General features: G+C 46.9%; 1 protein-coding gene across 1 annotated transcript in view; it reads left to right on the top strand.

Annotated features, from left to right (window-relative positions):
- The window catches only part of POU2F3 (POU class 2 homeobox 3), a 41,336-nt gene extending 35,789 nt beyond the window's left edge, over window positions 1-5,547 (top strand). Inside the window, exons 9-14 of the mRNA XM_051638658.1 lie at window positions 42-183; window positions 772-908; window positions 1,796-1,957; window positions 3,550-3,616; window positions 4,130-4,262; window positions 5,508-5,547. Of these exons, the coding sequence (XP_051494618.1) occupies window positions 42-183; window positions 772-908; window positions 1,796-1,957; window positions 3,550-3,616; window positions 4,130-4,262; window positions 5,508-5,547 (681 nt within the window). The remainder of the gene's footprint in view (window positions 1-41; window positions 184-771; window positions 909-1,795; window positions 1,958-3,549; window positions 3,617-4,129; window positions 4,263-5,507) is intronic.
- Window positions 5,548-12,213: the final 6,666 nt, after the last annotated feature.

Below are 12,213 nucleotides of genomic sequence, written 5' to 3'. Positions count from 1 at the left end.
GAGGGGATTTCCTGAGCTCATGTGGTGATCTTCTTTGGCAGGGTGACGTTGGACTTGCCATGGGGAAGCTCTATGGCAATGATTTCAGCCAGACCACCATCTCCCGCTTTGAGGCTCTCAACCTCAGCTTTAAGAACATGTGCAAGCTCAAACCCCTGCTGGAGAAGTGGCTGAGTGATGCAGGTAAGTGACATTCCCTGCAGAATGGCCAGGATGAGAGGATCCATCCAGGAGCCTCCAGTAACAACCAGGACAGTTGGAGCTGGAGCTAAGATCAGCCCAGGAGCAGTAATTAGGAAGTTATTGCTGCAAGGGGAATCCCCAGTAGCAGCAGGACTGGGCTGTTGTCCTCATCTGCTTCAACCAGCCCTTCAGGACTTGCATGTTTGATCAATTTGTACCAGGAGGTGTCTCAGCTACGTGTGCCCTGATCCCAGGGGTGTAAATCAACATCTTTAACTGTGTGAAGTGAAAACCACTGGAAAGAAAATGTGTGGTCCCTATCGGGGGGGCTGGAAAGCAAGCTGGGAAAAAAAAAGGAAAAAATAGCCTGTTGGCTAAAATTTTAGCACTTGTATTTATTTTGAGTTGGATAAGATAATTGGTGGGTTTGGAACTGATGGGGCAATTTTAATCATCATCAGAGGAAGGAGCTACAATGTAGGAACGTTTCACTTACTGTAAGAGGTACCATAGTTCCCAGAAAGGATCTAGGAATGAAAATGTGAGTTATCTTCTTGAATATAAGTCTTTCCCTCTCTCTTTCCCCAGAATCTGCTCCCTTGGACTCTTCCATGAGCACTCCCAATTCCTACCCCTCAGTGAACGAGATGTTTGGGCGGAAAAGAAAGAAGCGAACCAGCATCGAGACCAACATCCGCTCCACGCTGGAGAAGAGATTCCAAGATGTGAGGGGAAAATCTTTCCATGTCTTGTGAACTTTGGCATTTTTGGGGGTCACAGTAGCACTGAAACCTCAAAAAAACAACAACCAAACCCGAATCTTTTTGGTTTTATATCAGGTTAGAAGACGCTTGAGGGGGTTAATAAGAAAAGTTTCAAAACCAAAATCAGACCAAACTGTTTTCTTGGTAAATGTTGCTTCCATTTCCTGACAGAACCTCCCCATTACCTTCCACTGATCAGTGCTCCAGCCAAGAGCATAATGAGAACAAAAGACATTTGTCAGATTATTATGGGCACCTCATTTTTAGGCATTCTTTGTAATGGGAAAACTGTCTTGGCATCTTCATGGTAGGTATTTTTGACCCTCAACCCTCTGACTCGGGATCAAAGCCCATAATACTAAATGCACCAGAAAATGTCTGAGTGAGAAGACAGGATAGGTACTTATTTCCCTTACTAAATGAGAGATGGAGGAAGAAAGAGAAGAAATGGTTCTTTTGAGATGGTGCAGGTAAGGGTGCAACCAGCACTTGGGGCTCCTGGGTCCCATGTGGTGGTGAGAAGACCACCAGTCATCAGCTTCCCCTGAAGCAATGACTTTGGGTGCTGTTAAGATCAAAGAGCATGGTGCTTTATGCAATAACAGGACCAGGTTCTCTGACTCACCCTCCTCTGATTCCATGAGACTTGATGTTGAATCAGAGGCCCTTTCTGGTTCACAGAATATAATCTCTCACCTAAATATTTACTTTTTGTCTTCAGAGCAAGTTTTCTCCCCTCCCCAGTTTACAGACAACCCCACCCTTGCCCTCTGCCTTTCCAGCAGCAGAAGTGCTGGAAGTTACAGCTTTCTGGGGGCTTTCTTTAACCTCCTGCCCTTTCTCAGCAGAACCCCAAGCCCAGTTCAGAGGAGATATCCTTGATAGCAGAGCAGCTGTCCATGGAAAAGGAAGTGGTTCGAGTCTGGTTCTGCAACCGGCGCCAGAAAGAAAAGCGGATCAGCTGCCCGATGCCATCCCCCATCAAATCACCCATCTACAATTCCAGACTGGTGAGAGACTGTGGATTCAGGAGTTCTACATGCTAGACAAGAGGATAAAAGGGTGTGGGGGGAAGCAGCAGGGTTTGCTTGGAAATAAAACAGGGCAGGACGTTTCCTTGTGCACACAAGTCCCTGAGTGGCTGGCAAGTCCAGCCCAAAGTCCATGGTGGGGGACAAGACCTGCAGGGGTCTGCAGAGAGGCACTTGGGCTCACCACAATTGGACACAGACACACCATCCCAGCTAGAATGGAATCTCACACCTGTACTTCTAAGACATTTATTTTTATTCTATTAATTAAGATAATAAAATGAATTACAAGTTTCCTAGAAGATACAGGTCAGTTTAATTGCAGGATAATGTGTCCAAATAGAGGGGCTCTCCCAAAACTTTTCACCCTGAGATTGGTAAATAAAAGCTTTCCAAAGCTCAGGAGGAATCAGAATTCCATGAAATGAGAACTACACCCATTCAAGGCCATTTAGTTGTTAACTCTGAAACCTAATGGGAAGAATCGACATACCAGTTTGTCATTTTACATCTGTGCAGAAATGCAGAACACACTCCAGCAGTGCTATTTGTCCACATGTTCTACACTTATGTTTTGACAAGGGCATTTTCATTGCCAGGAATGATGAGGAGAAGAGAAACTGGTTTGAGAGGTGGTGAAATCATGTCCTTGTAATCTATGACCAGTGGCTACTGGGGATAACCGGCTACTATTGCATTTCTGCTAGTTAATAGTTGCTTAGTTGCTTATAAAAGTGACAGGAACCTCCCTACAGTGTTGTTAGAGCTGGAGCACTTGAGTGGGAGGGAGAGTACATACTAGCAAGCAATATTTTATCTTGAAATCTTCTGGGTTTTGGAATTATTATCCCTCAGAAGGCAGGAAAACATCACAAGAAGTTTGGTCGCTTGTTGCACAACACATTTGGTCACACAAACCAAACTGCAGCTTGCAAGCCATGAATTTCTAAAGCAGTAGCTTTGATGAGTAGTTTTCCTGTGACTGTGTTGTACAAGGTAGGCCTGTGCTCATCAGTCATTCTGAACAATGTGTTGCCTGTGGTTAAAACATCACAGCTGAACAAAAAAAATGCCTCAGGCCTGCTTTGATTGCAGCCACCAAATGACTAATTGTCACCTAGGAATTTGTACCCATCAAGAACTCCCTAAAAGAGAAGGGATTTATTATTTGTGCCCAAGACCAGAGAGAGCTGGGGAGTTCCTGGCTGGGAACATCCAGTCTGAAATATCTGAAGGGCAGTGGCTGCTACCAGTGGGATTTCAGGACTGCCAGGAATGTTGACTTGCATTTGATAATGTCATGCTTTTCCATAGCTGATCCAGAAATTTCAAGCTGGTAGAGAATATCAGGTATATGTAATCCTCATTCTGATTTCTTTGCATGGCTCTGGATAGAAGAATGGTGCTTCTACACTGGAGTGTGAATAGAAATATCTTTGGGAGGCTCAGATGCAGATAAGAAGTCTGCCTGGGAGCCAGCACACTCGAGGGGGTGTGTGAAGGAAGTGGCATTTTGTCACCTCTCCCCTCAGAATGCCAAGTCCTTACTGTGGGCTTCTGTTTCTCTCCAGGTCTCTACCTCAGGGTCCTTGGGGCCCCTCTCCGTCAACCCGGTGCACAGCACCATGCCTGGGACTGGTAAGCCTTGAGAAGCCACCCTCCCTCCCCCTTCCCTCCCTCCTCTGCTTTTGCTCTCTTCCTACTCTTAAAAACACCTTTGGGTCTGGCCAGTTAAGGGATCCCCACACAGGAACAGCCAAGTGTTTCTCTTGTCTGGAGCAAAGAGACAGAAATCTTCCTGGGCATGGAGACATTCCCAGGGTAGCTCTAGGCAAATTTTACTGGGGAGTTTGGGTTTGGGAGCCAGGCACACCTAGAATCACACCTAGAATCCAAACAAGAGGAGTGCTTGGGGGTAGGTGATTGTATTTCTTCAGCAAACATTGTCAGATGTCCTTCAAAAAGTACAATTCACGTTGTCCTGGAGAGATTCCCACCCTCTCTGAGGCTGGGGCACGGATCCTGCCTTGCTGCTGCTGGGCAGACTGAGTCAGATGGAGAGCAGGATGGGCATGAGATGGGGGAAGTGTCTGGGCTGTCCTTGGCAGGAAAAGGAGACCCCAGCCTTATTCTGCTTTCTCTGCCATGCAGTAACATCATCGTGTTCCCCAGGGAACTCCAGCAGACCCTCGTCCCCTGGCAGTGCACTCCATGCCAGCAGCCCCGGCACAGCCCAGAGCAACTCCAAAGCTGCCATGAACTCCTCTGGTTTCAACTCTTCAGGGTAAGATGGGGTGGTGGGGGAGGACACAACCTGCTGCTTGGCAAGGCCAGGGGAGGGCTGGGAACAAAAGGAATGGGACCTTAAAGAAGAACGTGAAAGCCCTTAGAGACTCCAGCAAGGTGGAGCTATGTGGTGGTGGCACGTTCTTACGTGAAGCTTCACATCTCACCTGAAGCTTCTTGGGATAGACATGGCTGCTTTCCTGCTTGAACACCAACAGTCAACCAAGCTCTGCCTGGAAAACTGGGCTGGTTAAAAAAATAATAATAATTAAAAAAAAAAAAAGAATTAACAAAAACCCAACAATGTGAAACTTGATTAGAAACACTGGCTGTAAGGACTGTCCTGCTGGGGAGCAAGCAGAAGGAAGTTGACTTTGCTGCTGCTGCTTGGAGAAACAGTTTTCTCTCCTGCAATGCCACCCAGAGAGCTCTGCTGCAGAGTGATTGTTCCACTGTGGCAGGTGAAAGGAGAACAAAGCTTTTCCTCTGCCCTTGAGGAGGCTGTGAGGTGGCAGGGGAAGAGCTGTACCCAGGACATGAAACAATAGCACAAGGGGTGTTGGTTTCAAGCTAGAAAAGGGTAGATTGAGGTTGGGCATTAGCAACAAGTTGTTTTGTAGGAGGGTGGTGGATCACTGCAACAGGTTGCCTAGAGAGGTGGTGGAGACATTCAAGGTCAGGCTTGATGGAACAGTCTGGTCTGGTTGGAGATGCCCCTGCTTATTTCAGGGGGGTTGGACTGGATGACCTTCAGAGGTCCCTTCCAACCCAAGATATTCTGTGCTTCTTTAGCTGCTACAGAAGCATCAAGCCACACACATGGGCTCAGAGTGCTCCTGGTTATTTCACTTAGGTGCCTCTGCCACAGCCTGTGCTGCTCAAGCCTCTCTGCACTTGTAGTTTCTTCTCCATCACAACAAGGATGCTGTGTTAAGGAGGCAGCAGAGAGCAGAGGGTCTTACCCATAGCTGCTGGGCTTCCTGAGCCATGGAGCATCCTGTGCTGTGGATCAGACCTCCTCTTACGTGGAGAAAATCCAACAGCCAGGCAGGGTGTGAAGTCACCAGCACAATGGAAGGTGTTGCTTAGAAAGACAGTGGGTTTGCTAGGAGCTTTCTCCAGGAGCAGAGAGTCACTTGCTGCAAAGTCAAAGTAAAGTTACAAACGTCATAACGTTTTTCTTTAAAGGGGAAACTGTTTCCAACATGGCAATTGTAGCTCTTATTCCCTGTGTTGCAAACAGATCTTGGTACCGATGGAATCAACCTACCTACCTCCACTGAGCTGACTCCTCCATCCATCATGTGTCAAAGGAGCTCTGACTTCTAGCTATGGACCAGCTTCTCTAGGAACAACACTTGGGGCAACATCTGGCGTTCCAGTGCCTTCAAAATGCTGCCAAATGAAGGTCTTGTTTAAGGGAACCCATAGCAGCAGAACTCTCCAGGGACTCAAAACTGCAGCTGACCTTCCCAAGGATTCTCTATGCCAACAGTGACATTAATAACACTTCCAGGCCCTCACTTCAGGAACGAGCCCTTGCTTAGCCACTCTTAGCATGAAACACTGCCCTCTGCTTGCAAACCTCTGCCTTCGCCCTGGATTGCCTGGCAGTCTTTAATCTGGAAGGATTTCCATGGCAGGACCCTCTTTCCCCTCCCCAGCCCCAACTCATTTCAGAGCTTTCCACCAGAAGGGTCTGTCATGCTGTTACTCTCAGGCACACCTACTGCAAAGCCCCAGACTGAGCCGAGGTTACCCACTTCATTTCACCAGAGACCTGTGTCTAGATGTGAGCCTTGGTCTCCAACAAGGCTTCCAAGGTCAAAGGCACTGTGCTTTGTCCACTACCAAACTTGCTTTGCTTTGAGCCATTCTGCTCTATTTCTAAAGGTGCTTTTTTTTTTTTTTAATTAAGTATTTTAGAACCTCATTTTTTTTTTCCTTTTAAGAAAACAAAACAACAAAAACAAGGTTGTCTTTTGCAAAAAAAAAAAATAATAATCTGGTGTCCAGGTCTTGTTCTTCTTCACAGCTTGGCCTTCACCTTGGGTGAACATCTGCCTCATTGAACACACCAAAGCAGTTTGTGTTGGTTTGATGGGACAAGGATTAGTCTTGAGCTTCCTCTCTTTCTTTTATTCATCCCTTGGGTTTGATTTGGTCCCAAACCAGCCTCTCTGGAGCAGAGGTCTGCATGTACCCTGGGCTGTCCTTGAGCTGTAGTGTAGCCTGCCTGCTCTCTGCAGCATGCTCTTCTGCTCCTGGGGGGACAAGTGGTGTCACTCAGGTGTGAATCTTGAGGTTGGCTTGTGTGCAAGTGTTTCATAACTCCACCAAGTGCCAAAGTGCAGGAAACTTCCACAGCATATCACCAGGGAAATGTTGTTACTTTGCAACTCTCCACTTGAAAAAGAGGCAGGTATTTAATTTTGTAAAAGTAGACTTGAGTAAAACAGGTTCCTGCTTAGGTTGTCTATGAGTACAAGTAATTAATTCAGTGAGTAAATGAGTTTCTGGTTCACAGATTGTAAATAGACATTTTTGAGTAGTAACCTTTTTTTTTTTTCTTATGGCTTTTTTTTTTTTTTTAGGTAAATGTGAGCTTTTTTTTTTTTAAAGTAAAAATTATCCTTTGTCAGTTTTGGGGGAACAAATAATGGATCTGTTGTTTCTTAGCCTACTCATCCAGTCCTGTGGGATGAATTACTGTTACAGGGAGTCTGTGGAGCTTAAGAGTTTACCAACCACCTTCACACAAAGTATTGAGCCCGATGTGCATGTTGTAAATAAAACTGCATTTATTGCTTTGAGTGAGGTTTTGTTACAGAAGCAGACACTGAGAATAATGAGTGAAGGCGGGGAAAAAAAAGAAAAAGTAACAATTCTGGAAATAAGAAAAAGAGTTCTTTTTTTAAATACTAAAATAAGTTGTTTTTCAAAATGTTCTAACACACAAAAAAAGGGAGAAACTGTATTTCTGTTTCCTGGATTCCCCACCACGACTCATTTACCTCTACCTGAAATACTTTCATCATATCTGTTCTTCAGTGGATACATTAAAATGACTGAAACGTTTTGGGTATATATATATTTTTTTATTATCATTTTTTTTTCCCCAACAAGACCTGTTGTGATTTAAAAACCAAACATTTTAAGTTGGGAAAGCAAGAAAGGTGGATGGGAAGTATTAACCTAACTCTCCTGCTGGCTGTGGCCCTTCTTTCTGACAGTGATTAAATTTTGGAGGGTTGATTTCAAGCCTTGTTCTCCATTGCTTTTCAACTAGAGATGTCAAATGAATTATTGGCATATAATAATTCCAAAGCTAAGCTGGAACAGGAGATTTTCTTGGCAGATTTCTTAAGGTTCCTTTTGCTGCCTCAAACAGGGACTTCCCTGCAAGAGCTACAGCTAAAGTGACAGGAATTAACATCACAGGATTTTGAGGGGAAAAAGCCAAATTCTCCTCCAAATGAGAGACTTGATACTGCAAGAGTATTTGAAAACAACTGCATTGAAACTCAGGGAGTTATTTCCACTAATTTCATGTAAGCAGCTGAGTTATAACCTGGCTGGGAGGCTGGTGGTGTGGGACTGGGGGGTCTGTACTGAGGTGGTGGAGGGGAGGAGAAACAGGCATGGCCAAATGAGCAGAAACCTGGTTTGATTTTGAACTGAAACATGCCAGTGGTTTGTTGGAAATACACTTCTCCAGAGTTGTGTTTCTTCTCTGTTCTAAAGGACTGGGGGGGGGGGGGGGGGGGGGGGAGAAATTATACTTTGACATGAAAATTTTCATTCTGCCATATTTTGTTGTTTGTTGTTGGTGTGGTTTTGTTGTTTGTTTGTTTGTTTTTTCCAAGACAAAATCTCTGTTCAGAAAACAAATCATTGCTTTGTACTCAGGTGCAGATCAAGTGTGTTGGAGGAGAATGCTCCTCTCCCGTCTCTGGCTGGGATGGCATAAACCCCCCAGTGTACTGAGCCAAAGAGCACTGATGTTGCAAGTCCTAAAGCCAAGGTTTAGGTGATCCATGGGAAACCCCTCATTCCTCCCCTGAGGAGCTGCCTTTGCTCTCCAGGCCCTTCCACTGAAACACCCCACTCAGGTCCTGTGAGGGCTGCCAAACACCCTGAGAGGGGGACAGAGGGTGGAACAATCCTTCCTCATGCCAGCCTGAGAAGTGAGCAGGGGGTGACTGTTCACTGCGTGTGCTGCAGCCCCAAGAATCAACTCAGCAGCATTTGGATTCTGACCAAACAACAACCCTGGCCAGGGCTGAAAAAGAGGGGGAGCTGCTTGTTGCTCTGTACTTAGAAAGGCCCCTTAAGAAGCTTCTAGCTTTTTAAGCAGTAATTTTACAATCCTAATTCATAAGCCAGTTTCATATGAAGATGTTCAAGTGGCATGAAGGGATCTGGCTCTTCTCTTTCCCTCTTAAGATATATAACTTGAAATGAACACATTACATAAAGGAAACAAGTGCATCACAGAGTCACACACTGCTAAGGCAAAGACACTCTCTTATTCTTTTCCTTTTTTTTTTGGTATAATTTTGGCTAGGAAGCATATTTAACACTTAGCACAGAGGAAGAATAAATTTAAACCACTAATCTGTACCTTTGGGACGCCCTAGGTCATTATTTCCTGAGTGACCTTGGACAAGTGACTTAATCCCCATTAGGCAATGGGGGTGATAATCCTTCCCCTGTGCTAAATAGCATAGTTAGGAATTATGGACTTTACAGCTGATTCTGCTGCCAGCCATGGAAGAAGACATTTAGAACACTGACCCTTGGCAAAGCTCTTGTTTCTATTGCTAAAAATGATTTCACAGATGATTAGTAATTATCTACAAGCTCAGAAGTGACCATCCTGATTGCCTTCATAACCCCAGCCTGGAAATTTTACCCAGTAATTCCTGAATTAATCCCATACCTGGTAGCTGAGCTGTAATGTGGCTTTACAGTCAGTTGACCATAGACTTAAATGCTTAGCAAAGGCTCCCAGAGGCTTGTGAGCCTCTTTGTCAAGGGAGACTTTGTCAAAAGTTGTGAAAAGCAGCTACAATGTTATATACAAGTTATTGCACATCTATACACCCTTATAGAATAGAGAAGATACTTCAGGATCAAAATCTGGCTCTTACCTGACAAGGACTATTCCATTTAACTTTCAGAAGTTCTTCTAAGTCAATTGCTCCCCCAAAAGAACCACTGCATGAATTTTGGAAGATAATTGCTAAGAGCTGGGAGGGAGATTATAAACTTATTAAATCCTGGATAACAGTGTCTGCACCTGAGTGCTGCAGCTGAGATCAAAGCCCAGCTGTGCCAGGTGTTGTGCAAACACGTGGTGGGAGCTGATCTCCTCTGGAAAGTTTATACACATAATGACAAGCCTCTCAGATTTATTGATAAACTTGTCCTGAGTAGGAAAACAAACAGTAGCAGGTTGTTTCATCAAAAGCTACACTTGGAAGGGAAGAGCCTTCATCACCCTGTCTTCTAGGAATACTTCCAGTCTCACAGCAACATCTAAGGGATTAAAAATATCCAGAGCAGGAAATTCCAGCTTTCCAGAACTAAGAGTCACCTCCCATAGCCATAGATAAACAATGCAGGTAACAATTGCTCACAACCATCTGTGTCTCACAGGGCCTAGAAAACTCTTGTAACCTCCTGAACGACCTGATCTGCTACCAAAGCAGCCCTTGTGCCTGGGACAGTCTCCAGGCTCTTTGTCTCTGCTCTGGAGAAATGTCCCTCCAATTTCTGCTATCAGTGACATGAGCCCCGGGTGTGAGTCAAGATCAAGCTGAGTCTAAAACACCTCCATGGGTCCCATCTCTCACCTGCAAGTATGAGGGGTGCAACCCTACTCATGTTTTGGTTTTTTTTTGGCTCTGGTCACTTCACAGTCTCACTGGAGAAATGAGCCAGGTCCTCTCTGCTCTAAACCCAAGTCAAGGACAAGGTATGCCTCTGGAATTAGGGTCTGTCTGTAGGTAAACCTCTCTTCTCAGCCAGAGGCAACTGAACTGGCATCCTCAGAATAAAAAATGGAGAAATACTCTTGACTTTCCTCTCTGCTGACTGATGCTGGAATGCTGACAGGAGATGCACTCCTGGTGGTGACTGACAGCCAGGGTGGCTTTTCCACCTTGCTGCTGTAGCAACTGCAGAGCTCTATGCCAGCATGCAGACCAGGCAGGAGGTGGGGTACCTGATACATCCTGAGTTCAAGCAAGACTGGGAAGGGCTGGAAAATCACCAAGATGCTGTCAGTATTTCATTACTTTTATTGTTCCTTCCTCTTTCCCTCCTGTGAGCAGAGCGAGTGCAAGCTGGGAGAACAGAGCTCTGTTCCTTGCCCTTCCCAGTTCTCCCTGTGGCCTGAAGGAAGACTTTGAGCATTTCCCAGTGTCCATCAAGTGCCCTCATTGTTCCTGATGCTCACAGCTTTGGGATTGACAGTCCTGGTAGAATTAGCAGAGATCCTAGCATTCCAATAGCATGTCCTCTGTAGCTGAGCTGAAATTGAATCTCATCTTTACAGATGCCTGCAGGGAGCAGGTCCTGAGCTGCAGTGGGACCCCCTGGGGGGTCCCTGCCTGCACGTCCCCTGGGCCAAAAGGAGGGGAAAATCAGAAAGTTTCAGCTCAAATATAAGCAATTTATAATCTATAATCCAACTGGAGGCAAATTTTAATCTGCTACCAGTTTTTGTAACGCAGAGAAACATCCTCTGGAGTCCAGCACACACACCAGACCTAAGTGACCAGAGATGGGGCCTCTCATGGCTGGTTTCCCTCCCAGCTCTTTGGCTGTAGGGAAGCTTTGCACTGTTTGGAACACACAGTTGGCTTTAGACAGTTTTTTAAAGTGAATTAAATCAACAGAAATTACGTGGCACCAACAAAGAGTCTGCTGCCAGGGCCTGGAGGAAGCACAGCCAGTTCCTGGTTACTCATTCCTGCTTCTGCCCAAGCTCTGCTGCTCAGCCCCAGCTCTGGCTCACTCGCCCTGTTCCTCATGCTGTGTCACATCTCCCTGACCATTCCCACCACTCCCCAGCTCCTGACCCAAGCAGTCCTAAACTGCCTGGCTCCTCTCTCAGCTTCCCTCACTCACTCAGCACAGGGCAGCACAAAGGTGGGCTCTGCAGACCCCTCTGTTTACAAAACCAGGTACAAAACTGAGCAGATGACTTCAGGACACGTTCTTAAACAAAACCAACAAAAGGACCTCCTCTCTCTCCTGCTCCTGCTTTATTCTCCACTTTCTTCTCCTTCACCAGGGAGAACAACACAGAATCACAGAATCTTAGGGGTTGGGAGGGACCTCGGAAGATCACCTAGCCCAGCCCCCCTGGCAGAACAGGGTCACCTGCCAAAAGGAATCACGCAGCCAGGTGAAAGCCTGGGGACCCTGTGGGGCTCTCCCAGCCGGGAGGGCTGAGGCTGGGGGGAGTTACCCTCCCGGCTGACCCACTCCAAAAGCCTGTCCTTATCTCTCCCACCCTGTTCCCCCTTCCCCGCACTGCCCGCCGGCAGCGCAGCCCTGTCCCTCGCCCAGGGAGCCCCGAGCTGTGCTGCTCGGATCCCTTTTCTCCTCCGGGAGAGGTGAGCGGGGCTGAACGAACGGGGCTGGCAAGTTGAAGGGGCAACTGGAGAGGGAGGGAGGGACCCTCCCCGGTAAGAACTGCCCCGCTCGGGGGCGGGCAGGGGAGGGAAAGGCAGGGGAAGATAAAAGCCTTTCGCTGCACGTCGGTACCGCCTCTTTCCCCGGGTATTCCCGGAGCCCGCAGCCGGGCGGCAGGTCCCGGCGGGGCAGAGCAGGACTCGGAGGGACAGAAGGCAGCGGGGAGCCCGGGGTGAGGAGCTGGGGAGCCCCGGGTGAGGAGCTGGGGAGCCCCGGAGCTGGGGAGCCCCGGGGTAAGCCCC

This window comes from Apus apus, chromosome 22 (genome assembly GCF_020740795.1).
Source record: "Apus apus isolate bApuApu2 chromosome 22, bApuApu2.pri.cur, whole genome shotgun sequence".
NCBI classification, from domain to species: domain Eukaryota; kingdom Metazoa; phylum Chordata; class Aves; order Apodiformes; family Apodidae; genus Apus; species Apus apus.
This window is presented reverse-complemented; position numbering and strand designations above follow the sequence as displayed.